General features: G+C 40.1%; 1 protein-coding gene and 1 pseudogene across 5 annotated transcripts in view; one reads left to right on the plus strand and one right to left on the minus strand.

Annotated features, from left to right (window-relative positions):
- Positions 1-27,754, plus strand: part of MAPK14 (mitogen-activated protein kinase 14) — an 85,971-nt gene that overhangs the window by 48,430 nt on the left and 9,787 nt on the right. For 4 of the 5 annotated variants that reach the window (XM_010389673.2, XM_010389677.2, XM_010389675.2 and 1 more), the window contains 3 exons: positions 1,014-1,128; positions 1,709-1,780; positions 22,180-22,259. In XM_010389673.2, coding sequence (XP_010387975.1) covers positions 1,014-1,128; positions 1,709-1,780; positions 22,180-22,259 — 267 coding nt within the window. Of the gene's footprint in view, positions 1-1,013; positions 1,129-1,708; positions 1,781-22,179; positions 22,260-26,486; positions 26,567-27,754 lie in introns of all 5 variants that reach the window. The other variant, XM_010389674.2, reaches the window with a different exon arrangement.
- On the minus strand, positions 17,669-18,601 carry LOC104682934 (annotated as a pseudogene).

Consider the following 27,754-nt stretch of genomic DNA (forward strand, 5'->3'; position numbering starts at 1 on the left):
CTAGGATGGTGTCGATCTCCTGACCTCATGATCCACTTGCTTCGGCCTCTGAGAGTGCTGGGATTACAGGTGTGAGCCACTGCTCCCAGCCAAGAACATTTGGATTACTTTAAAAAGTTTATGGCCAGGCACAGTGGTTCATGCGTGTAATCCCAGCACTTTGGGAGGCCGAGGCAATCACGAGGTCAGGAGATAGAGACCATCTTGGCCAACACGGTGAAACCTCATCTCCGCTAAAAATATAAAAATTTAGCTTGGCGTGGTGGCATGGAGTCCCAGCTACTCAGGAGGCTGAGGCAGGAGAATGGCATGAACCCAGGAAGGCAGAGCTTGCAGTGAGCTGAAATTGTGCCACTGCACCCCAGACTGGGTGACAGAGTGAGACTCCTGTCTCAAAAAAAAAAAAAAGAAAAGAAAAAGAAAAAGTTTATTGTGTCCCTTCCTAGTCTAGTCAATCCCTACCCCTCCACCCCTAATTCTGGCTCCAGGCAACTATGCATCTGCTTCTAACACTATAGATTAGGGTTATCTTTTCTGGAGTTTCATGTAAATGGAATCATATAGTGTGTATTTTTGTGTGTCTGACCTTTGCTTTGTGTAATGATTCGGTTATGTGTGTGTCAGTGGTTTCTTCCTTTTTATTGGTAATAGTATTTTGTTTTATGAACATATCAGAATTTTTAAATCTGTCCACCTGCTGATGGACATTTGCTTGAGTTTGAGGCTATGTAAAACAACTGTGAATATTTATGTCCAAACCTCTGTATGGACGTAAGTTCTCATTGCACTTGATTAAATACCTAGGAGTGACATTTTGTTTTGCTTTTTGTAATGTCAGTTTAAGTTCTTGCTGTGTATTTCCCATACATTCTAAGCATGGACCAGGAAATCTCTTTATGAAAGTGCTATTTTGTTCTCCTTTTTAATAAGGCGGCAGAAGTTTGTTTGTTTGTTTGTTTCCCCTGCCTGTTTCTCAATCTTAGCAGTTTGTCTGTTCCCCTTCTGCCCTTTAGATTCTGGATTTTGGACTGGCTCGGCACACAGATGATGAAATGACAGGCTACGTGGCCACTAGGTGGTACAGGGCTCCTGAGATCATGCTGAACTGGATGCATTACAACCAGACAGGTATTACTTGCCTTGGTTATTTAGGGCCTTATTTAATTCCATGTTGAATGCATTTGGGATTCTCAGAAGTAGAGATGGTGGGAGTGGGAAGAAATATCTTTTCTTCCCTCAATGATCCTTTTAAAGCCTACAAGTAAAAATATTTCGCTTCCTCAGATGGGGAAGTGGGGTTTTATACACAGCCTTTAAATCTTGTGATTTAGCAATTGGGTTTTTATTTATTTAGATTTTGAATATATTCTCTGAGTACTTATACCTAAAGACAATGAGTCCATAATTTTAACCCCTCAATGTTACTTGGAAGAATCTACCATTCTGCTAATATGAAACTTGCCCCTTTTTAAACAGCTTATTTCTCTTAAGTATGTTTTGACTTACCGTACCTTGGAATAGCCCATTAGTCAGGTGATCTTAGTAAGCTATTTATTTCTGTAAAAATGACTATGATTGTTGAGCCTCAGATGTCTTAAATAGTAATTTGAATATTTCACCCCTAGTTACGGTTTCATTTGTTGCCATTGTTGCCAAGAATAGTAACAGTGACGTTGCATGTACTTTTATTTCTCTTTAATTTTGCCAGTTGATATTTGGTCAGTGGGATGCATAATGGCCGAGCTGTTGACTGGAAGAACATTGTTTCCTGGCACAGACCGTATCCTTTAAAAAGTTTTGGATTCTTGTTTCTTATCTGTATTCCAATGTCCATGGATGTATACTCCTTTTACTTATCTCTAGGGAAGGCTCTCAGTTTTTTGCTTTTATAGTCTAGATAATGCATTATGAAGTTTTTCTTCTTACTGAGTAGCTTGCCTTGCCAAGAAAGAGGCTTCAGTTTACTTTTGTGAGTTGGAAAAATTCCTCATAAGTTGAAAAACCCATCAAATCTGTCTTCTTTTTGCAGCAATCCCTTATTAATCATCCCACAGCAGTTCTGAGACCTGAGCATACTCATGAGAAACTCCAGATCCCAGTGACAGGTTTAGTCTACTTGTATAAACACTTAATGAGCACAAGATACCTGTTTCTAAATGAAGGACATCTTGCTAGTATGTTTGTTTTGTGTATTAAAAAGACTATGTTTGGTACCTGCAATGATATACTGCTTACTTGTTAGGTTTGTTGTTTGACAACAAAGAGTAAAAGCAAGAAGTGAAAAGGTTACCATGTAATGTACTTTTGTTTTTCCAGCACAACTTTTTCCCAGATTGCAGCCAAACCCTAATTTACTCCAAGACTTACTGTCTAGTTTATGGTTTATTATAGCCCCTTTATTTTAGCTCCTTTCCTATCTGTAGTATGCTTGTTTCATTGTTTAGTAATAATGTCATGAGAAATGTGATTTGTTGGAACTCTTATCAGTTCTACTTATGGAAGATGTTTAGGTGAGAAAGAATGTTAAAATATATGTCTAGAATTAGTTTTAGGGATTTTTTTTTTTTTTTCTATAGAATTAACTAGCCTTCAGTTAGTTTTGGTTGGGCTATTAGACATGCTACAGTTACCTCTGATCTATTATGCCTAGAGATCTAAAAGTCGTTTTAGTCCCTTACCTAAATAAACTCATTGAGTTTATAAACCAGAATGTCAGTTCACTTGCTTACAGTTTGGGATGTACTTCTATAATGGCTGTGATGTTTGTGATATCTGCCCATGCGTTCTAACTGTCTTCTGCTAGAGAGAATGTACTTGCATTATGAACTGAAAAATCCTCTATTTCTCAGGTAAAGCTGTTTCTTTCTCTGAATATTAGGATTGATACAGAATGCAGTCTCCCTGTACATAGCTTACCTTATTACTCCCTACCTCTGGATTTTAAGTTAGTTGAATACCTAGTATTTCTCCTTTGTCCTTTGTTTCATTCACCTTATATCTGTTTCTCAGAAATTTGGTATATATATATTACAGTCCAAGGTAAGAGAATTAGGGAAAATTTATACTTCCCCCTTTCCTCAGGTACATATCTCAGAGTCCCATCCTTGGTTTGTCCTCTGGAGTAGCTGCTGTCCTGATGCTATTCTCTGTTCGCCACTCCCCTTCCTCTTCTTGTGTCTGAATCTCCAGCTACCATTCAGTCAGTCACAGACCTCCATGCCAGTGTAGACATACAGGGTGGCAGAGAGGGAAAAACAGTATAACATACAGGTTAAGCACATGCTCTGGAGCCAGACTTCTTGGGTTTAGATCTTAGCTCTTTTATTTCTTGCTGTGTAACTTTGAGCAAGTTTTCTAACCTCTATGTCTCTCAGTTTCCTTAACCGTAAAATGATAATAATCATACATACTCACAAGATTGTCATAAGAATTCAGCCAGATAGTAACTGGAAAGTACTGAGACGAGCCTGCCAGTAAATGTTAGCCATCATCTTCAGTAAGGACCTTGCAAAACAGATTACCCCTTCACCCTCCCACTTTATTATCTACCTGTGAATCATTAATGTTTTGTTTTGTTTTTAATTCTGTGATAGGTAGAAAAGGATGGCTCTTCTTGGCAGACTAATGTTAAAAAGTTTTCAAAGCAATGTGGGTCTTGCACCTTTGTGGTCCGGTCTCACAGACACCTGTCTATTCCCTGACCCTTTTAAATGCTAACTTTCTGCCCGTAGGAAATCTTCTCTTTGTGCTTACGTCTTTTTCTTCTGTGAACTTTAGATAAACAACCTAGTGTTTCAACTTATTAATAGGGGATTCATTTTTTAATACATGAGAATTCATTTCAAAATTTTGGTTTTAGTTATTTATTGTTTCTATTCTACTTGGCTCTTTTTCAGACAGATGTTCTCTCCTGGATTGTAAAAGTCGAATTCAAAGGATTTTTATTTGTAATATACTTAACCTTTCTCTTGTAAGTTGCCATCTGTGTATATACAGCTTCGATTGCCTGACAAGAAGACAAGAGGAAAATGTTTCCCATTATCTTTTCCTGCCTGAACTATACAGTCACTTGTGTTCCAGCATAGTGGTTCTTAACCCTCATAGTGTGTCAAAATCACTTTGCAGAGCTTTTAACAACTCTAGATGCCTTGGCACCACCCTAAAGACTCCATTTTGTTGTCGTGGGTCAAAGCACAGTCTTCTAGTTTGCAGCTAGTGTTGAGTACAACTAGAGTTTAACCCAGTTGAATTTTAATTTAATCTTGGCTGATCTTGAAGATGTTAGTAATCTTTATTCATTTTTTTAAAAAAGCACCAATGAGATCAGAAAGTTAATTAGAAAACATCTAGTTGAATCGCCTGTTTAATAGATGAGGAAACCAAGACCCAGAGAATATAATCCAAAGCTACTGGTCACGTAGGCCACAATTTCTTTTCTAATATTCTGTTCTTTGCTCTTCTTCTAATTTGTAGAACTCCTCTTTTCAAAACCTTTGGAGAATGTATTGGCCTCATACCCTCTTCCTTCAGCCTGAAAGACATGCAACTGCCACTTATTTATGATTTTTAAATGCACCTCTAGAGCAGGGGTGTCCAATCTTCTGGCTTCCCTGGGCCACATGGGCCACACATAAAATGCACTAATGATAGCCGATGAGCTTAAAAAAAATTGCAAAAAGAAACTCATAATGTTTTCAGAAAGTTTACAAATTTGTGATGGGCTGCATCCAAAGCCATCCTGGGCCACACGCAGCCCGCAGGCCCTGGGTTGGAAAAGCTTGTTCTGGAAGGTACTCATTGTTTGAGTGTCCAGTTTTCTCCCTGTTTTCCTTATTTATTGATCATTTTGCATTTGGAATTGGTGATTTTGGCTTGTAAGTAAGAACTAGGTACTAGAACTTTTGTGGTATTGCAAATGTTTTATATCTGTACTATCCAATGTGGTGGTTGTAGGCACCAGCTGCCTATGGCTAGTTATTAAGTAATTGAAATGCAGCTAGTGATGAGCAGTAACATTGTTGTGGAGAAGAAAAAAAGAAATGTAGCTAGTTTAACTTGGAAATTGAATTGAAAATATTTTTGTGGTTAAATATATATAACATAAAATTTACCATTTTAACCTTTTTTGTTTTTTTGAGACAGTCTTGCTCTGTTGCCCAGGCTGGAGTGTGGTGGCATGATCTTGGCTCACTACAACCTCTGCCTCCCAGGCTCAAGCGATTCTCCTGCCTCAGCCTACCAAATAGTTGGGATTACAGGTGTGTACAACTATGCCTGGCTAATTTTTGTATCTTTAGTAGAGACGGGGTTTCACCGTGTTGGCCAGGCTGGTCTCAAACTCCTGGCCTCAAGTGATCCGCCCACCTTGGCCTCCCAAATTGCTGGATTACAGGCGTGAACCACTGCGCCTGGCCCCATTTTAACCATTTTAAGTATACAATTTAGTGGCATTAATTACATTCATGATTTACAATCACGACTACTATCTATTTCCAGAATTTTTTCATCACCACAGATGGAAACACTCAGCCCATGAAACAGTAACTTCCCATTCTCCTCGCTGGTAACCTCTGTTCTCTCTGTGAATTTGCTTATTCTAGATATTTCATAGAAGTAGAATCATATTATAGTATATTTGTCCTTTTGTGTCTGGATTATTTCACTTAGTATAATGTTTTCATGGTGCTTCCATGATGTATCATGTATCAGAATACTATTCCATTGTAAGTATTTAATATATCCCACATTTTGTTAACCTGTTCATCTGTTGGTAGACAGTTGGGTTGTTTTTACCTTTGGCTATTGTGAATAATGCTGCAGTGAACATTGTCATACAAGCATCTGTTTGAGTCCCTGCTTTTGATTCTTTTGGTTATGCACCTAGGAGTAGAATTGTTGCGTCATATGTTTAACTTTCTGAAGAGCACCAAACTCTTCCATAGTGGCTGCACCATTTTAAATGCCCACCAGCAATGTATGAGGATTCCCGTATCTCCATACTTGTCCTTTTTTTTTTTTTTTTATAGCCATCCTAGTAGTTACAAAGTAGTATCTCGTTGTGGTTTTGATTTGCGTTTCTCTCATGACTAACGATTTTGAGCATCTTTACATCTGCTTATTGGCCATTTGTATATCTTCTTTGGAGAAATGTCTATTCAAATCTTTTGTCTATTCTTAATTGGGTTGTTTGTCTTTTTGTTGTTGAGTGGTAGTTCTTTATATATCTTGGACCCTTATCAGATACATGATCTGCAAGTATTTTCATGTATTTTGCGGGTTGTTTTTTCACTTTCTTGACAATGTCGTTTGGTACATGAAACATTTTTAATTTTGATAAAGTTCCAATTTTTTTTTCTTTCATTGCTTATGCTTTTTTGATGTCATGTTGTAGACTATATTGCCAAATTCAAGGTCATGAAGAATTTGCCCCTATGTTTTCTACTAAGAGTTTTATAACTACTAGGAATATAATAGGGTTTAGCTCTTATACTTGGGTCTTTGATCCATTTTGAATTTTTATAGATGATGTGAGGTAGGGGCCCAACTTCATTCTTTTGCATCTGGAAGTCCAGTTATTCTAGCACCATAAAGCAACTATTACTTCCCCCATCGAGTCAACGTGGTACCCTAGGATTTCTCCTTTGTTTTTGGTTTCATTCACCTTTTACCTGTTTCTTAGAAATTTGGTATATATAATTAGCAATACATGTGTGGGTTTAAGTCTGTACTGTCAATTCTATTCTGTTGGTTTGTATGTCTATCCTTATGGCAGTACCACACTATTTTGATCACTGTAGCTTTATAGTAAGCTTTGAAATCAGGATGTGTGAGTCTTCCAGCTTTGTTCTTCTTTTTCAAGATTGCTTTGACTATTATGGGTCCCTTGTAATTCCATATAAATTTAACAATTGGCATTTCTATTTCTGCAAAAAAAAAAAAGGCTTTAGAATTTTGATAGGGATTGTGTGAAATTTTTAGATCACTTTAAGTGATATTGACATCTTAACCACTATTAAGTCATCCTGTTCATGAACACATCTCTTTCCATTTATTTAAGTCTTTAATTTTGTTTCAGTAGTGTTTTATAGTTTTCAGTTGTAAAGTCTTTCACCTTGGTTAAATTTTTTTCTAGGTATTTTATTCTTTTTGCTGTGATTATAAATGGAATTTCTTTGATGTGTTCCTTGTTGGTATATAGAAACAAAATTAATTTTTGATTGTTGATCGTACACCCTGCAAATTTGCTCAATTTATTTATTAGCTCTGCAGCTTTCTTCTAGATTCTTTGGAATTTTTTATATATAGGGTCATGTCATCTGCAAACAGAGATAGTTTTATTTCTTCCTTTCTAATTTAGATGCTTTTAATTCTTTCTCTTATCTAATGTAATGGCTCTGTCTAGAACTTCCACTACAATGCTGAATAGCAGCAGTGAAAGTAGGCATCCTTGTCTTGTTCCTGTCTTAGGGGGAAAGCTGTCAGTCTCTTCCCGTTGAGTATGATATTAGCTATTGGTTTCTCATAAATGCCCTTTATCATGTTGGGGAAGTTCTCTTCTTTGGTAGTCCATTTCACATTGCTATAAAAGAATACTTGAGACTAGGTAATTTATCAAGAAAAGAGGTTTATTTGGCTCACAGTTGCACAGCTGTAAAAGAAGCATAGTGCCATCATCTGCTTTTGGTCAGGACCTCAGGAAGCTTTCAGTTGTGGTGGGGGAATAGGCATGTCACATGTCAAAGGAAGGAGCAAGAAAGATACCAGACTCCTTTAAACAACCAGCATTTGCGTGAACTAATAGAATGATAACTCACTCATTAATGTGAGGAGGGCACCACGCCATTCATGAGGGATCCAAGACCCTAGCACCTTCAATCAGGCCCACCTCCAACATTTGGGATCACATTTCAACATATTTGGAGGGTACAAAACATCCAGATCCTATCACCTTCTGTTCAAAGTCTTCTGAGTATTTTTATCTGAATTTTAAATGTCATTAAAATTTTATTTAGATTACGTTTAAACTTAATTACACATGGCTAGTGGTAATGGTTTATGCATTTTTAGATCTCTTCAAGTTGTCTTCCTGTTCTACTTTTTCTTGGATTTTATAATTAGTCTCCTTCTTGAAAGATTATTTTGGTACTGGTTGTTAGTAATTCCGGATTTCCTTTAAAGATACAAGAAATACTGCAATCAGAGGCTCCCAACAAGAAGAACGAAAACGGTGAGTGAATCCTGCACCAGCAGCTGAGGTCTTTAGATTCTCTCAATGGGAGTGACTAGGTGGTTGGCATGACCCATGGAGAGTGAGGAAAAGCAGGTGGAGCGACAGCCCACCTGGGAGCTGCAAAGGGCAAGGGGAACTCCTACCCCCAGCCAAGGGAGGTGGTGAGTGATTGTGCTACCCTGCCCAGGAAATCATGCTTTTTCCAAGGATCTGTGCAACCTGTGAATCAGGAGATCCCCCTCATGAGCACATGCCACCAGGGCCTTGGGTCCCAAGCACAGAGCCGTGTAAATTCTTGGTGGCCTCTTGACTGGAGACTACGTAAGACTACTGAGTTGCTTGGGGGAGGGGTTGCTGTCATCACTGTAGCTCCAGTTTGCCATTTTCACCTGCTGGTGCTGGAGAGACTGGGCGATTGGAACCCAGAAGGAATTTCCCACAGTGCAGACCCTACAGTGGCGGTGGCAGGTCATGGCCAGACTGACTCTTTAGGCTGAACCCTGACTCATACTCCTTCACGGGGTGGGGCCTCTCTGCAAGAATTTCAGCAACTCCAGCCAGGGGTTTACAGACAGAATTCTAATCTCCCTGGGATGGAGCCCCTGGTGGGAGGGGTGGCCATGGTCTCTACAGATCAGCAGACTTAGTCTTTCCCCTTTCTGGCTCCGAGGAATCCAAGCAATCTGGATGACTGGGATTCCCTCCAGCATAGCACACCCCCTCCACCAAGGGGCAGCCAGAGTGCTTGGTTAAGTGGGCCCGTGCCTCTTGAATGGATGAGACCCCTCCAACAGGGGTCGCCAAACACCTTATACAAGAGCGTGCCCACTGGCGTCAGGTTGTTGCCCCTCTGGGACGGAGCTCCCAGAGGAGGGAACGGGCAGCCATCTTTGCTGTTCTGCAGTCTCCACTGGTGACACCTCCAGGTACAGGAGGGACCCAGGCAAATAGAGTCTGGAGTGGACCCCCAGCAAATTGCAGCAGCCCTATGGAAGAGGGGCCTGACTATTAAAAGCAAAACAAATGGAAAGCAACAACATCAACAAAAAGGTCCCCACCAGAACCCCTCTAAAGATTAGCAGCCTCAATGATCAAAGCTAGATAAACTCATGAAGATGAGAAAGAATCAGTGAAAAAACACTGAAACTCAAAACGCCAGAGTGTTTCTTTTCCTCCAAATGATTGCCCCTCTCTGGCAAGGGCACAGATATGGGCTGAGGCTGAGATGGATGAATTGACAAAATTCAGTTCTTCAGAAGGTGGATAATAATGAACTTCACTGAGCTAAAAGAGCATGTTCTAACCCAATACAAAGAAGCTAAGCACCATAATAAAACATTGCAGGAGCTGTTAACCAGAATAACCAGTTTAGAAAGGAACATAAATGATGGAACTGAAGAACACAACATCAGAACTTCATAATGCAACCACAGGTATCAATAGCCAAATAGACCAAGTGGAGGAAAGAATTTCAGAGCTTGAAGACTATCTTGCTGACAAGATTAGAGAAAAAGGAAAGGGAATGAACAAAACCTCTGAGAACTATGGGATTATGTAAAAAGACTGAACCTGAGAATAATAGGGTTACCTGGAAGAGTTGGGGAGAATGCAACCAAATTGGAAAACACACTTCAGGATATCATCCAGGAGAACTTCCCCAACCTAGCAAGACAGGCCAACATTCAAATCAGGAAATCCCTAGAGAACCCCAGTAAGTTACCCCATGAGAAGATCAACCCCAAGACATATAATCATCAGATTCTCCAAGGTTGAAATGGAGGAAAAAATACTAAGGGCAGCCAGAGAGAAAGGCTAGGTCACCTACAAAGGGAAGCCCATCAGACTAACAGTGGACCTCAGCAAAAACCCTACAAGCCAGAAGAGATTGGGGACCAGTATTCAACATTCTTAAAGAAAAGAATTTCCAACCCAGAATTTCATATCTGGCCAAACTAAGCTTCATGGTCGAAGGAGAAATAAAATCCTTTTTAGACGAGCAAATGCTGAGGGAATTCATCACCACCAGGCCTGCCTTGCAAGAGCTCCTGAAGGAAGCACTAAATATGGAAAGGAAAACTTTACTGGCCACTACAAAAACACACTGTTTCTTTGACCGATGACACTATGAAGCAACTACCTTAACAAGTCTGCAAAATAACCAGCTAGCATCATGATGATGGGATCAAATTCACACATAAAAAATTTTAACCTTAAATGTAAATGGACTAAATGCCCCAATTAAAAAAAAAACAGAATGGCAAGCTGGATAACGAGTCATGACCCATCAGTATGCTGTTGTATTCAAGAGACCCATCTAACGCAGAGACATACAAAAGGCTCAAAATAAAGGGATGGAGGAAAATTCACCAAGCAAATGGAAAGCAGATAAAAGCAGGAGTTGCAATCCTATTTTCTGACAAAACAGACTTTGAACCAGCAAACATCAAAAAAGACAAAGAAGGGCATTACATAGTGGTAAAGAGTTCAATTCAACAAGAAAAGCTATCCTAAATATATATGCACCCAATACAGGAGCACCCAGATTTATAAACCAAGTTCTTAGAGATCTACAAAGAGATTTAGACTCTCATACAATAAGAGTATGAGACTTTAATACCCCACTGTCAATATTAGATAGATCATCGAGACAGAAAATTAACAGGGATATTCAGGACTTGAACTCCACTTGAACTCTGGACCTGATAGATATCTACAGAACTCTCCATCCAGAAACAACAGAATATGCATTCTTCTCGGCAGCACATTGAACTTAGGCTGAAATTGATCACATAATTGGAAGTAAAACACTCCTCAGTAACTGCAAAAGAACTGAAAATACAACAAACAGCCTCTCAGACCACAGCACAATCAAATTATAACTCAAGATTAAGAAACCCACTCAAAACCACACAATTACATGGAAATTGGACAATCTGCTCCTGAATGACTCTTGGATAAATAATGAAATTAAGGCGGAAATCAAGAAGTTCTTTGAAACCAATGAGAACAAAGAGACAACATACCAGAATCTCTAGGACACAACTAAAGCAGTGTTAAGAGGGATAGCAGGGCTGGGTGCGATGGCTTACGCCTGTAATCCCAGCACTTTGGGAGGCTGAGGCGGGTGGATCACAAGGTCAGGAGATCGAGACCATCCTGGCTAACACGGTGAAACCCCCATCTCTACTAAAAATACAAAAAACAAAATTAGCCGGGCGTGGTGGCAGGCGCCTGTAGTCTCAGCTGCTCATGAGGCTGAGGCAGGAGAATGGCCTGAACCCAGGAGGCGGAGCTTGCAGCAAGCTGAGATTGCGCCACTGTACTCTAGCCTGGGTGGCAGAGTGAGACTCTGTCTCAAAAAAAAAAGAGGGATAGCATTAGGAGATACACCTAATGTAAATGGTGAGTTAATGGGTGCAGCACACCAACATGGCACATGTATATATATGTAACAAACCTGCACGTTGTGCACATGTATCCTAGAACTTAAAGTATAATTTAAAAAAGGGAAGTTTATAGCACTAAATGCCCACATCAGAAAGTAAAAAGATCTCAAATTGATACCCTAACATCACAGCTAAAAGAACTAGAGAACCAAGAGCAAACAAACCCCAAAGCTAGCAGAGGATAAGAAATAACCAAGATCAGAGGGGAACTGAAGGAGACAGAGACACAAAAAACCCTTCCAAAAAAATCAGTGACTCCAGGAGCTGTTCTTTTGAAAATAAAATAAGACTTCCAGCTAGAATAATGAAAAGAAGGAAGAATCAAATAGACACAATAAAGATGATAAAGGGGATATCGCCACTGACCCCACAGAAATATGAACAACCATCAGAGAATACTATAAACACCTCTATGCAAATAAACTAGAAAATCTAGAAGAAATGGATAAATTCCTGGACACATGTGATCTCCCAAGACCGAACCAAGAAAACGTTGAATCTACCAATAACAAATTCTCAAATTGAGGCAGTAATAAATAACCTACCAAGCAAGAAAAGCCCAGGACCAGACAGATTTACAGCCAAATTCTACCACAGGTACAAAGAAGAGCTGGTACATTTCTTCTGAAACTATTCCAAACATACAAAAAGGAGGGACTCGCCTGTGACTCATTTTATGAGGCCAGTGTTATCTCAATACCAGAGCCTGCCAGAGATACAGCAGAAAAAGAAAACTTCAGGGCAATATCCCTGATGAACATTGATGCAAAAATCCTCAGTAAAATACTGGCAAACCGAATCCAGCAGCACGTCAAAAGCTTATCCATCCACCACAATCAAGTCGGCTTCATCCCTGGGATGCAAGGTTGTTTTAACATAGGTAAATCGATAACCATAATTCATCACATAAACAGAACTAAAGACAAAACCATGTGATTATCTCAATGGATGCAGAAAAGGCCTTTAATAAAATTCAACATCTCTTCATGTTAAAAACTCTCAGTAAACTACGTATTAATGGAACATACCTCAATTGTCATTTAAGACAAACCCACAGCCAGTATCTTACTGAATAGGCAAAAGCTGGAAGCATTCCCCTTCAAAACTGGCACAAGGATGCCCTCTCTCCCCACTCCTATTCAACATAGTGTTGGAAATTCTGGCCAGGGCAATCAGGTGAAAGAAAGAAAGAAAGGAGAGAGAGAGAGAGAGAGAGAGAGAGAGAGAGAGAGAGAGAGAGAGAGGGAGGGGAGGGAAGGAGGGAGGGAAGGAAGGAAGGAAGAAAGGAAGGAAGGAAGGGTGGGTGTTCAAATGGGAAGAGAGGAAGTCAAACTCTGTTTGCAGGTGACATGATCCTATATCTAAAAAACCTTGTTGTCTCAGACCAAAAGATTCTTAAGCTGATAAGGAACTTCAGCAAAGTCTCAGGATACAAAATCAAAGTGCAAAAATCACAACTATTCCTGTACACCAACAGTAGACAAGCAGAGAGCCAAATCATGAATGAACTCTTATTCACAACTGCTAAAAGAGAATAACATACGCAGGACTATAGCTATTAATAACAAGGGAAGTGAAGGACCTCTTCAAGGAGAACTACAAACCACTGCTGAAGGAAATCAGAGAGGACACAAACAAATGGAACAACATTCCGTGCTCATGGATAGGAAGAATCAGTGTCATGAAAATGGCCATGTTGCCCAAAGTAATTTATAGATTCAATGCTGTTCCCATTAAACTACCATTGACATTCTTCACAGAATTAGAAAAACACTTTAAAATTCATATGGAACCAAAAAAGAGGCCATGTAGCCCAAACAGTCCTAAGCAAAAAGAACAAATGTGGAGGCATCACACTACCCGACTTTAAACTATACTACAAGGCTACAGTAACCAAGACAGCATGGTACTAGTACAAAAACAGACCGACCAATGGAACAGAATAGAGATCTCAGAAATAAAACTGCACATCTGCAACCATCTGATCTTCAATAAAGCTGACAAAAACAAGCAATGGGGAAAGGATACCCCATTTCATAAATGGTGCTGGGAGAACTGGCTAGCCATATGCAGAAAATTGAAACTGGACACCTTCCATCCACCTTATGCAAAAATTAACTCAAGATGAATTAAAGACTTAAATGTAGAACCCAAAACTATAAAAACCCTAGAAGAAAATCTAGGCAATATCATTAAGGACATAGTCATGGGCAAAAATTTCATGATGAAAACATCAAAAGCAATGGCAACAAAAGCAAAAACTGACAAATGGTCTTCTGCACAGCAAAAGAAACTGTCATGAGTGGACAGACAACCTACAGAATGGGAGACAATTTTTGTGATCTATCCATCTGACCAAAGTCTGATACCCAGAATCTACAAGGAACTTAAACAAACTTACAAGAAAAAAAAAACCCATTAAAAAGTTGGCAAAGGGCCAGGCATGGTGGCTCATGCCTTTAATCCCAGCACTTTGGGAGGCCAAGGCAGGGATCACGAGGTCAGAAGATCAAGACCATCCTGGCTAACAGTGAAATCCCATCTCTACTAAAAATGCAAAAAATTTGCCAGGCGTGGTGCGCGCCTGTAGTCCCAGCTACTCAGGAGGCTGGGACATGGCATGAACCCGGGAGGCGGAGCTTGCAGTGAGCCGAGATCACACCACTGTGTTCCAGCCTAGGTGACAGAGCAAGACTCTGTCTCAAAAAAAAAAAAAAAAAAAGTTGGCAAAGGACATGAACAGACACTTCTCAAAAGAAGACATTTATGCAGCCAACAACCCTGAAAAAAAGCTCAACATCACTGACCATTAGAGAAATGCAAATGGAAACCACAATGAAATACTATCTCATGCCAGTCAGAATGGTGATTATTAAAAAGTCAAGAAACAACAGATGCTGGTGAGACTATGGAGAAATAGGAACATTTACACTGTTGGTGGGAATGAAAATTACTTCAACCATTGTGGAAGACACTGTGGTGAAATCCTCAAAGACCTAGAATCAGAAATAACATTTAACCCAGCAATCCCATTACTGGGTGTATACCCAAAGGAATATAAATCATTCTGTTACAAAGATACATGCATGTGTACATTGACTGCAACAGTATTCACAATAGCAAAGACATGGAATCAACCCAAATGCCCATCAGTGATGGACTGGATAAAAAAATGTGGTACATATACACCATGGAATACTATACAGCCATAAAAAGGAATGAGATTGTGCCCTTTGCAGGGACACTGATGGAGCTTGAAGCCATTTTCCTCAAAAAGGCAAACACTGCATGTTCTCACAAGTGGGAGCTGAACAATGAGAACACATGGACACATGGAGGAGAACACCACACACTGGGGCCTGTTGGTGGGGTGGGGTGGAGTAGGGGTCAGGTGGAGGGAGCACATCAGGATAAATAGCTAATGCGTGCGGGGCTTAACACCTAGGTGATGGATTGACAGGTGGAGCAAACTACCATGCCACATATTTACCTATGTAACCTGCACATGCTGCATATGTATCTCAGAATTTTAATTTAATTTTTTAAAAAATATAAGAAATACTCATTTTTGTCTTAAAGCCAGTTATGTGTTATCGGATTAGAAATTCTTGTTTGTGACATTGCAGAACCCCTTCCATCTGGCCTAATAATAGTAGTAGTATTTTTTAAAGAATGAAGCCCTTTCTTAAAAGCCTAGTTGACTAGGGATCTCAAGTGGACACAGCTGACAGAACTTTGTACTAGAAAGGAGGGAGGATACAGAATGTCTCTTCAGGTATAGTACTAACTTACTTCAAATACCATAGATCTTGAAATGAATGAGCCACTTAGAAAATTCTGTTATCAACACTTAACACTCTGCAGCTTAAGGAAGAGAGAAAGCTTCATAGCCCTGTTATTCATCAAATACTGGTTTTCTACCAGAGATCACAGCCTTGGCTTGCTGCTGTTTTCCTTTTCTACATAATCAAGTGAACTTCCTTTATGTGTAAAACCTTCTTTAATTTTAACAGAAATGGTGCTCTTATGGGTTAATGGAGCTGAGTTAAAATCCACTTGCCATCAGTTGCTGCCCTGGTCTATAGGAATTTTCTTAGTGTATTAAATTTGCTGCTTCTGTTTTTTTTCATTTCTTTTGCAAACATGTTTTGAAATATTTCAGACATACTAGTAGACAAATAATAATATAATGAACACCTCTGTTCATACTGTCCTGCTTGTGAGTTAAAACACTGGCAGTAGAGCTAAAGTTTCTGGAGACCCTTCTCTCACATCTGCCCATCACTTTCAGTCATTGATTTCAAATATTCTTTTTTTTTTTTTTTTTTCTGAGATGGAGTCTCGCTCGGTCGCCCAAGCTGGAGTGCAGTGGCACAATCTCGGCTCACTGCAACCTCCACCTCCTGGGTTCAAACAATTCTCCTGCCTCAACCTCCCAAGTACCTGGGACTACAGGCGCACACCACCACGCCCAGCTAATTTTTTGTGTTTTTAGTAGAGATTGGGTTTCATCATGTTGGCCAGGCTGGTCTAGAACTCCAGACCTCAAGTGATTTGCCTGCCTTGGCCTGCCAAAGTGTTGGGATTACAGGTGTGGCCACTGCACCCTGCCAAAGATTCTGTCTGTCTCTCTCTTTTTTTTTTTTTTTGGAGACAGAGTCTCCCTCTGTCGCCCAGGCTGGAGTGCAATGGCGCAGTCTTGGCTCCCTGCAACCTCCACTTCCTGGGTTCAAGTGATTCTCCCTGCCTCAGCCTCCCGAGTATCTGGGATTACAGGCGCACGTCATCATGCCCTGTTAATTTTTGTATTTTTAGTAGAGACAGGGTTTTGCCATGTTGGCCAGCCTGGATGTTCTGTCATTTTTAAAAAGCAGTTTCACTTTAAACACTAAAAGCAAGTGTCCTAATAAACGCTGAAGAAGAAAAATATTTTATTAGATTATTTGCCCTTTCCTCTCTGACTTGAGAATACATTTTCTCAGAAAAAGGTAGAATCCTCAGATTTGTCCATAAACCAAGGGTACCTTAAGACATTTTCTTTGTGTTACAGTGAAAACGACTGTTTTGACAACCTGGAAGATAAGGAGCTAGGCTAAGTCTTACTCACGTCTATCCTGTCTGTCACTAGGAAAGTTTCCTACCTTTCCAAAGGTTAGTGCTCCATTTTGCCCCATGTGGATTTATTTCGTTGAAAATTGCTGCTCATGGCAGGTAGGTCCTGCAACTGGTCCTTTTATTCATCTTCAACTTTCTGGTCTGTGGAGGTTTTTTAGGAGTTGCCTGGAGCACTTAGAACCGACTAGAATATCCCTCTTTTACTTTGCCTAGAAATATCCTGTTATACTTAGTTTTTTTTTTTTTTTCTTTACCTGTTCATTCTGACTGTTGCTTCTGTTAAAGATGACTTGATCTAAAGAGTAATCTTAGGCTTAAGTTGTTCTTTTCTTCATTTGTTTTAGAAGGATTCAGGAGATTTATGATTTAAATTTTGACGTTGTGATCATTACAGTTAAAACACATTTTAAACTAATAGTAAAAATATTTTCTACCTAAGAGAAAAAGGGCTAAACCTATTACAAAGGATGACTCACTGTGGAAATACTGATTGTCATGATGTGGTAAGTTTTGCTTTACTCCGCTAATATGGCTACGTGAAGCTCCTGGTCTTAACTGCCTGGACAAATCATAGTGGCCTTATAGTAGCTGGTACTGTTGGAAGACTGGCCTGTATTTCAGTGGATTTGCCAACTTTTGAAGAACCCATGGTGATTTCTTCTGAGGTTTGCATGTTTTAACTTCCTTCATGCAAATGCTTTTAGCTACTAAGGTTTTTATTTTACATTGTGTATTTTTCCATGGAGTATAGTCATTCTGTGTTTTGAGGGCAAGGCGGTGGGGTAGGACTGAGTTGAAAAGCATAATATATGGCTCATCTTTTCTTTTCTTTTCTTTTTTTTTTTTTTTTTTTTGCATTTTGCATTTTGTGCTGCTTTTATTTTACGAAAAAGCTAATTCAAATCTACATTAAACTAAGTTGAATACAAGTCTTTGTGAAGAAGGCCTGGTAGTCTCGTTTACAAAAATAGCCAGTGCTGTCTTTGGCCTTCACATTTCAGGATGGGCACTTCAAATGGCTTCACATTTGCATGTTTCAGCACTAGAGCCTAGGAGTAGACTCTAGCATCCACTGTAAGATGTTCTTCAGCTACGAGAGCATCGAGTCTCTGGAGCAGGTCATTCTTGGGTAACGAAATGACTTCCACAAATTCTCCATCCCCTGGCTTTGGCTTGGGCCTTAGATTTTCTATATCATCTCTGTTAATGATTACTGTCACAATGTGTGTGGTACAGTTTGACAAACTTGGGTCCATACAGACCACTGGAGAACTTTCGGCAGTGTCCCCCTAGTAGCCAGTTTCTTCAAGCTCCCGAAGAGCAGCTGCTCCTGGGATTTCACCATAATCTATGAGACCTGCAGGGAACTCTATGCAGTAGCCACCCGTTGGCCATCAGGACTGTTTCACCAGAATGATACACTCTTAGTGAAGCGTTCTCTGCAGCACAGGGATGATCGCTACATCATCACCAGTCTGTTCTTTCCTGGTTGTACGTTTCACTGAGTCCCAAGTTCCAGTTTTACCAGTAGGAGCCACCTACATTGTTTTTTCAAGCTTGACCCATTTTCCTTCTGAAATTAACTGCTCCAAAATAATACAGTGTTTCCATTCTGAGAAGATTCAGTTGGTTCTTGGCTCTCCCTTTTCAAACTAGTCTTTACAGCCCTCAGGAGAGAAGTTTACCTCCAAGGTGTAGGGGTGACACAGGGAAGAGAATGAAAGAACTACTGGAGGCAGCAGTGTCAGCAGGTGCCAGTGCCACGGCTGGAGACACCGGTGCCTACCGAGGTGCTGAAAGGATGTGCCATGGCTCATCTTTTCAAGTCAACCAGTATTTATCAAGCTGCTCTGTGGAAGGTGCTGGGGACAGGATGGTACCTGTCCTTAAAACCAGAATGATCAGACTCAGTGGAAAGAGAGTTACAAGAGTTACTTGAACAACTGTTTGTCCCTGATTATAAAATAAGATGGAGTGATAAATACACTAGAATAATAGATAAGCTATTGAAAAAAAAGTAGAGAATTAATTCCACCTCAATATATCCAAGAAGACTTCATGGCAGAGTTCTTGGAATAGGAAAGGCTTGGAAGGATGGGAGGAGGGGAGGTGTTCGGGTTTATGAGTTACATAAATAAGTACTTGGAAGCTTAGAAGTGCCTGGAATATCTGGTGTGAGTTGAAGCATTGAGTGCATTAAAGAATAGTAGTTTGAGCCAGAGTCAGAAGAGAAGCTTGATGCCAAATCACAGACGGCTGTGAATGTGAGGCTGAGGAATTGGGGCTTGATTCTTCAGGCCTGATATTGTTTCATGCCAGCAGAGGTGGGAGAGAGAGGGTTTCTCAGCTCATTGATGTAATGAGCCACTGTGACTAATGGAAATTACATATTCTTCAGGTAGGTTGGGGTGAAGTTCAGGTAGTTGAGAAATTCATAGCTCAGAGAGCCTGTCTTCCTTAGAGAGAGTATAAAAATTGACTCTCACTCTAAGTAGTCAGAAGTCTCTTAAGAATACCAATATCAAAAGCTTCATTTTAGAGATTACTTTTGATGCATATATTGTAAAGCCACCTGTTTGAGATATGAAGTCGTTGAGATTTTTCCCATATATGATTTACTTTTTTTTTTTTTTTTTAAATATACTCACTTTATTTTATTTTATTTTTTTTTTTTTTGAGACGAAGTCTCGCTCTGTCGCCCAGGCTGGAGTGCAGTGGCCAGATCTCAGCTCATTGCAAGTTCCGCCTCCCAGGTTCACGCCATTCTTCTGCCTCAGCCTCCCGAGTAGCTGGGACTACAGGTGCCCGCCACCTTGCCCGGCTAATTTTTTGTATTTTTTAGTAGAGACGGGGTTTCATCATGTTAGCCAGCATGGTCTCGATCTCCTGACCTCATGATCCGCCCGTCTCGGCCTCCCAAAGTGCTGGGATTACAGGCTTGAGCCACCGCCCCCGGCCATGATTTACTTTATCTTGTGGTGGCTACCCAGTTAAATATATTCCTGAAGAGTGTTAATGTGAGGGAACTAAATTTTTGTAAATTGAGTCATTTTAGAGCAGCAAGAATTTTTTTTTACAGATTTCTATTGTAATATAATTAATCTGATTATTTTAGAGCAAGACAGTATCCATCCCACCCCCACTCCTGCTCTGTCCTATGAACATATGCTTCAAAATTTTTGTCTTCTCAACATCTTGAACTGAGAAGCCAGTATTTAAATCTTAACCTTTATAACACACTGATTTTTACCATTTGCAGATGACAGAATTCCCTGTTATTCTTAATTTAGAAATAACTTACGTGAGTGGACTTGTTTCTAGTTTGTTTTGCTTGCTAAAGAACACAAGTTGTTTGGGTTTAGGATGGGGTTTGGCACACCTTTTCTGAAAGGGCCAGGTCGTTAATATTTTAGGCTTGGGAACCATATGGTAACTGTGCTTGTTGTAATTGGAAACACCTATAGACTGTACATAAATGAATGGACATGGCTGTGTTCTAATAAAACTTTATATATAAAACAGGAAGAGATTGGGGTTTGCTGACTCCAGCCTAGAATTTTCTTCCATTGAAGCTGATTTCATATCTAAAAGAAAGTAAAAGACAAGATGTCAAATTACTGCATAAGTTATTCCTGTAACATAGGCACCTGTGGCTTATAGAGACTGCTGTTTTTAAGTGTTGCTATGTTGCCTTTATATGTATAACCATAAGCAAAAATTTCTTTCATCCTGCTGTACCTTTTCCTCAAATATTTTGACTACCCGTCATGTACCAGATGTTAGGCTGAGGATAAATGGTGAAGAGGCAGAGTGGCCCCTGTCCTCACAGAGCTGTAGACCAGTACAGGGGGTAGACAGTAAGCAAACAAAGTAATTCTAGACTGTGATAAGCACTATGATGTTATCAAGCATGATGCTGAGAAGGAATTGGGGGGGAGGGTGTTATGTATATAGAGTGTTGAGGGGAGGCCTCCCTGAGGAGGTGAAGTTGAAGCGGAGACCTGAGGCCAAGAGGATTTAGTCATGTGAAAAACCTGATGGGTCAGAAGACAGTCATCCTCCCCTTCTCCCTCCGTGGAATGTCAGTCAGTATAAACGTGGATAAACTGTTCACATTTTCAGAGAAAATATTAAAAGCTATTTTATAGTATTTCCCCCCCTCTTTTTAACTTCCGTTTTAGGTAAGACAAAAAGCAATGAGAACAAATGGAAATTTTTGTCTTCTGGTTAACACATGCACATACATTCTGAGTATACATTGAAGTGTTGGCTACCAGGATAAAAGTTTTTTTTTTTTTTTTTTTTTTTTTTTGAGACGGAGTCTCGCTCTGTCGCCCAGGCTGGAGTGCAGTGGCCGGATCTCAGCTCACTGCAAGTTCCGCCTCCCGGGTTTACGCCATTCTCCTGCCTCAGCCTCCAGAGTAGCTAGGACTACAGGCGCCCGCCACCTCGCCCGGCTAGTTTTTTGTATCTTTTAGTAGAGACGGGGTTTCACCGTGTTAGCCAGGATGGTCTCGATCTCCTGACCTTGTGATCCGCCCGTCTCGGCCTCCCAAAGTGCTGGGATTACAGGCTTGAGCCACCGCGCCCGGCCTACCAGGGTAAAAGTTTTAGCACTGTGGCCTATTATTTAGAGCCTTTGGGATGTGTGGAATTTGTTAAGCATTGTTCATTTGCATTTTATAAGGTTGAAACTGCCTGTGTTTGCGTTCTCATGGCGCTCCTGAAGGAACATGCGGTGGGAGAGCGCCCTCTGCTGGCGACTCTCCCTCATCGTGCTCTGCCTACTGTAGCCAGTGTGAGAGGCGAGGCTTCCCAGAGGGTGTGCTCCAGTGATCAGGCTTTGGGGTCTCACAGGCCTTCCACTGTCATATCACAAACTCTTTAGGTCACATTTAGGAGAATATTCATAAATAGACTTGTACATCCCTAGCTCCTGTGCTCTGTTGCTTTTTTCCTTATCTGTGGCCCTCTAATTACCAGTGCTCTTTTCCTGGACTGATTACTGACACTTTGATGGCAGATGAAGAGGGCAGTGTAAACTGAGTGAAGCTCTTGTGTTTTCACCTGCTGTCTTTGGCAGCTAAGAACCACCTAACGTTGCCTCACTTTACTGATACATGCTGTTGACAGATGCACGAAATGAATATAAAGTGGATACGTGTGTGGTAGCATTTTGAATCTTTGTACAGGAGGAGCGTGTCCTACGTGAAGTGATCATCCTGCGGGAACCTTGACCTAGAGGGATTCACCGTGTTGGCTAGGTTTGGGGTGTTTCATTTTTGTTCTCGGGGTGTTTTGTTTGTTTGTTTTTGTTTTGTTTGTTTGTCATTGTTTGTTTTTCATTTTTATTTCGTCCCAACATTTTCCTTTATGGTCCACCATTAGATATTGATCAGTTGAAGCTCATTTTAAGACTCGTTGGAACCCCAGGGGCTGAGCTTTTGAAGAAAATCTCCTCAGAGTCTGTGAGTTGATGCTTTGTAATTATCTGCCCTGTTGGGAGCCTCTGCCACTTGCCTTCTACCAATCTGTACTTTGACCTGGGTGTGTTTATAAGCACACATACCCTTTGTGTGCTGACTTCCAGGATGAGTGAGGTATTAGATAGTGTGAGTGTGTGTGTGCGTGCACGCATGTGTGCCTGCTTGCATGCACAAGTGTGTTTTATTCTCTATCTGGGTACACACTAAGATCATGGGAGCCTCTATTAGGCAATAGTATCCCAGTAAAGCAATGAGATTTGAGATTCTAATTCATTCCAAGAGATTAATGCAAAATGTGTGTCTCTGTCCTCAAGCTCTGACTTTCATCTTTCTCAGAAGTTTCACGTATGCTCTAGAGCTCTTTTCACTGTTTCTGGTGTTTGTTCTCAGCGCATGAGCTTCACCATGTATTTAGTCCAACTTAATCACTAAAAGAATAAAATGTACATTGTCTGCACACTGTTGCCCCTTCCCATAAGTTATTTTTTATTGTTTTAGAATAGATACTCATATATTCTATGTAAAATGTTCGTTCCCAACAGAGGGACCTTTCTACCCAGTCCCTAGACCCCACTCAGAAGAAACAACTCCACTGTTGATACCTCAGATCCACAGGAATGTGGTTATAAATTTCCTCCTATTGCCTTGTAATTATAAGTTAAATAACCCGAGACAGAGTTTGGAGCTAGTGCTTTCTTGCTTCTAAGCAGGGACTTAGACAGAAGCCATGGGAATGTGACTCTGGCTTACTTTTGCTATGATTTCCTGCTCTTGGTCATTTTCTTGGGCCAGAGGCATGAGAGAAGACATGAAAGCCCAGTTTTTTTTTCCTTTTTCCCTCAATCTGCTGCCAGGCAGTTGAACAAAAGAAAAAATGAGCTATGGAGCCAAGCTCCAGTTATGCCTTCCTGGATTCTCCTCCCAACATTTATGACTGAAGGGGACCTTTGCCTAGTTGAGAAGACTGCTGGGTAGCTTGAGGCAGGCATAAGTAGGTGAGTTGGAACCGTTCATTCACCTTCCTGACAAAATAAAGAATACCATCATCTGGTATGTATCCAGTACATTTCTTGAAAGGATGCCAAATATCTTAGATGTATTTCTGAACCTCCACTCTGAATTTTGTTTCATTTACTTACTTAAGATAAAGAAGCAAAGGCCCAGAAAGGCAGTGACTTTTCCACGTCATGCACTGAGTCACGTGGCAGAGCTGAGTACAGATCCCAGATGCTGGATAACATGATCCAAACTATAATCGCATGTGATTACACACTATTTTGGAAGTCATTGTCAGTGTTACCACAATGTCAACCTAAAGAGGTATTTTTTCCCCCTTTATGGTATATAGAAGCTGGATTAGAGTGAATCAAAGATATCAGACGATGCTTAGAAAGGACAGTACTTTTTTTTTTTTTTATGTTTTTTCTTAGAAACACTGTCTTACAGTAAGAGGCCCTAAGGGCAGAGGGAGGGCTGGGAAGGAGCTCAATTAATAAATAGTGCTAATGAGACCATGCAAATTCATTTCCTTCCTGAGAGTGATTCCTAGCAGCCCTTTCTTAGTCTTCTGTTCGATCCCAACCATCTGCCCTATAGATATGTGCTATTAGTCACAAGGAATTCAAACCAAAGTCTGGGTAAAATAGTCAATAGTATTTATCTCTCATTAATCCATCACTTATTTTTAAGAAAGAAACACTAGGTGCACAGCCTAACAGTGGAGGTCCCTCTGTGAAATGAGGCATATTATATATTTCAACAGCTCTACTGAAATTGAGTACCAGAATACAGAACTTAACTCAAATAATATTATATTGAGTGTAAAAATAAGAAAGTTTTTTTTTGTTTGTTTTTTCCTACATAATTGGGGCAAGTGGATAAAAGTAGTTTAAACATCCTAAGGGGTAGACAAGATTAATTTCATGTTCACGACACGGACCAAGTACCTGGTTATCATATGGTAACATAATGGAAAAATAAGGCCAGGTGAGTAAAATTGTTCAGAGATTTAAAAAATTTTAAAAATTAAAGAAAAAAGACATTAGTGAAGGAATGCAGAAAATAGAAAGCCAACAGCTGTTTTCATTCTCCTGAAAAGTAGTGAAGTAGCAATGCCAATAATTATGAAGAAATTGAACGCTGAGTAAGAGAATGCAGTAATGGATTGAGAACCTATTAGGATGAGCCATAGGAAAAGGTATAAATGGGTTGTGATGGAGGCCAAGGAAAGAGAATTCATTTGGTTAATGTCCCAGTATTTGTAATAATCAGTGAAAGAACAAGAAAATCATATTAAGAAAGCAAAAGCAGACTGGGCACAGTGGCTCACATTTGTCCTGAAAACACTTTGGGAGACTGAGGCAGGAGGGTCACTTGAGGCCAGGAGTTTGAGGCTGCAGGAAGTGGTGATCGTGCACTGCACTCCAGCCTGGGTGACAGAGCAAGACCTTGTCTTTAAAAATAAATAAACTAATTAATTAAATTAGATTAAAAAAAAGCAAAGACCTGACCCATTCATATTTTCCTCCAGAAATAGAATCTTTCTAACCTCTTGACAGAAAGGGGATATAAAACAATAACCTCTTTGACTAAAGGAGACAAAGACAGAAAATGCGCAGGCCAGGTATTGTTCACAGAAAGGAAGGAGAAGTGGAGGATTTTTACATTTTAAGACCCAACTGGTATATTGCTATTGCTGGTTTACTTTGTGGCCCCTTTTTGTTACTTCCCTTGGCATGAAAAGTGTCATTTGTTATGTGATTTGTTAAAGGTAACTCTAAATTCTGTTTCCTAAACTCCTAACAAAATAAAGAATTCCATCATCTGGTGTGGATCTGGTACGTTTCTTAAAAGGACCACAAATCAAAGTGTAATTAATACCTCTTTTGGAATTTACTGGCCTGTCTTTGGGCTTAGGGAGCGTGAAAGGCAATGTGGAGCGCATGGCTCGAGCTCTCTCCCCGTGGCCAGCCTTAAACAGATTACTGCTAAGTCATCTGACCACTAGGGAGTTCAGTTCAGAGGATGGGCTAAAGTAGAAAAATTATTTGGGAAAGCCACAAAGAAGTAAAATTGCTTGGCCATGGTGCTTATTGAAGATGACGCTTCACCTGAATGAAGGAATTAGTAGTTAACAAGAACAGGACTAGAAAAGGGGTTTATTGAATTACACTGAAGATTTTTAAAATCTCACTTCTTCTCTTAGTAGGAACATGATAAAGAGTTCTTACATTTTAGAATGTAAAGTTGTACATTCTTTAGAATGTAAAGTTGTACAATGCGAGTTGTATTAACATTGATGGAACAGTTAAAAGAGAGAAGTTGTAGTACAGCTTACATACGTGCCTATACATATAGAAAATCTCATAGTTCTGCCCTTGTCAGATACTTGCAGAGTATTTTGCAGACTTCCCTCCACCTGTTTGTTAAGTGAGGTTAGTCTGTTCGCTTGTTGAAGAGACTTGTGGAGGAAATCATGTGGCATGCTTTAACACTGTCAGCAGCCTGTGACTTCTGTTTTGCCTTTGCCATTAGCCTCTAACCTTCTCCCTGTCTCCTCTTTCTTCATTTACCATTTTGTGTTTGTGGCAAGTATTTTAAATGTACCACTAACTAATGTCTTTGAAATGTGGCGTTGCTTATTAACCCAGATGCCCACGTGTGCCTTAATTCGGAGGGATGGTGCCTTGGAGAACCTGTGCCGCGAAAGTTTAGTCTCTTCCTTGAACGGATATGTTGGATATTTTGTTTTGTTCAAAGTTTGAGTCAAAAATTTTAGAATCATCTATATTTCTCCCACAAACAGGTTTTGGCCGTCAGTACTTGAAAACAGTTCTCTGGCTGGCATCCTGGATCAAGGGGCAGTCTGTTTCCAGGGAACCTAAAATATTTAACAGTAAAGATGATGCTAAAATCAAAGAAAAGTAATTTTTCTTATCTGCATGGCCAGTCACTGACTACATGCCTAGTTACTCATGTCATTCACAGAAGCGACTCATGTCATTCACAGAAGCGACTTATGTCATTCACAGAAGTGACTCATGTCATTCACAGAAGCTTTAACATGTAGCCTTGGGTCCTCGGGTAGGGTGAATGGGGGGTAGGTTTTTTTGTTTGTGTAGGGGTGGCTTTTTGACCTTTTTAAAAACTTGAGTTGAAAATTATTTTTTGCACTGTATGTTTAACAATGCCCTTGACTAGGCATCTAAGATATTAACCAGCTTCAGCAGATTATGCGTCTGACGGGAACACCCCCCGCTTATCTCATTAACAGGATGCCAAGCCATGAGGTGAGAACAAAGAGACTGTATAGGGATGTCGCACTGAGAAGCCACGTTCTCATTTTATTGCCACTGTATAACCAACAGTTTTTAACAATCACTAGATGCTTGCATGTGCCTTGAGGCCTGCCTATGTGCTATTGCAAGATGTTGACTTTTGGGATAAAATGTCATCCAGTCTTGTGAGACTGGGGATATAATTAGTAAGCTTGTAAATGGAAAATTGTTATTTTTATATTTGGTTTTGTGAATTTAGTGCTGTGAGGTGGTTTCTTTCTAGGTGCTATGCCTGTAGCTAGGGTGTGCTACTATCGTGACCTTTATCAGAAGGGTAGTTAACTGAAGTCCATTAGCATGCTTTCCAATTCATCCCCTTTTTTAATGACCAAAAGAGAATTCTTTATTTAAAAACAAAACAAAACAAATATCCAGTACTAATACATACTATATTTAAAAGAAAATACACAAATAATATAGAGTAAATACAAACACTTTGGTACAGTTAGGTACCTTCTTTATTCTTAACTACTTAGTCTAACTCTTGTTTTATTATCAGAGGTGATTGGGGCACTTCTGTCTTTCTAAGATACCCTTAATATTTTGGGGAACCGGGTTGGCATCACAGAGGGCCCCTCCCAGCAACTTTGTTTCTACTTCGGCTATATTCAGGTCGTCTGTTGATTTATTTTTATTAAAGGGATGACTGTTCTCTGAATGAGATAATTGTCTCTTACCTGTTTTCCCTTCATCTTTTTATTTACATGTTCAAGTAGAAAGGGATTACAGCCATTTATATATTCAATTCCTAAAACTTTCTTTTCAAATCAGAAAGATTCTCAATTGCTTTTCAGAGCAGACCTTTCCTCCTGACTCCACATGCAATCATTAAGAAGGTGAAGGCTGGGTGTGGTGGCATGTACCTGGCAATTCTCAGCACTTTGGAAGCTGAGATGGTAGGATCAATTGAGCCCAGGAGTTTGAGACCATCCTGGGCAACACAGCAATACTGCAGGTCTACAAAAAAATTTAAAAATTAGGGCATGATAGCACACGCCTGCAGTCTCAGCTCCTTGGGAAGCTGAGGCAGGAGGGTTGCTTGAGTCAGAAGTTTGAGGCTATCGTGAGCTGTGATTGTGCCAGTGACCTCCAGCCTAGGCAACAGAACAGAGACTGTGTCTCTAAAAAAATTTTTTAATA

This window comes from Rhinopithecus roxellana, chromosome 4 (genome assembly GCF_007565055.1).
Source record: "Rhinopithecus roxellana isolate Shanxi Qingling chromosome 4, ASM756505v1, whole genome shotgun sequence".
Taxonomy (NCBI): Eukaryota; Metazoa; Chordata; class Mammalia; order Primates; family Cercopithecidae; genus Rhinopithecus; species Rhinopithecus roxellana.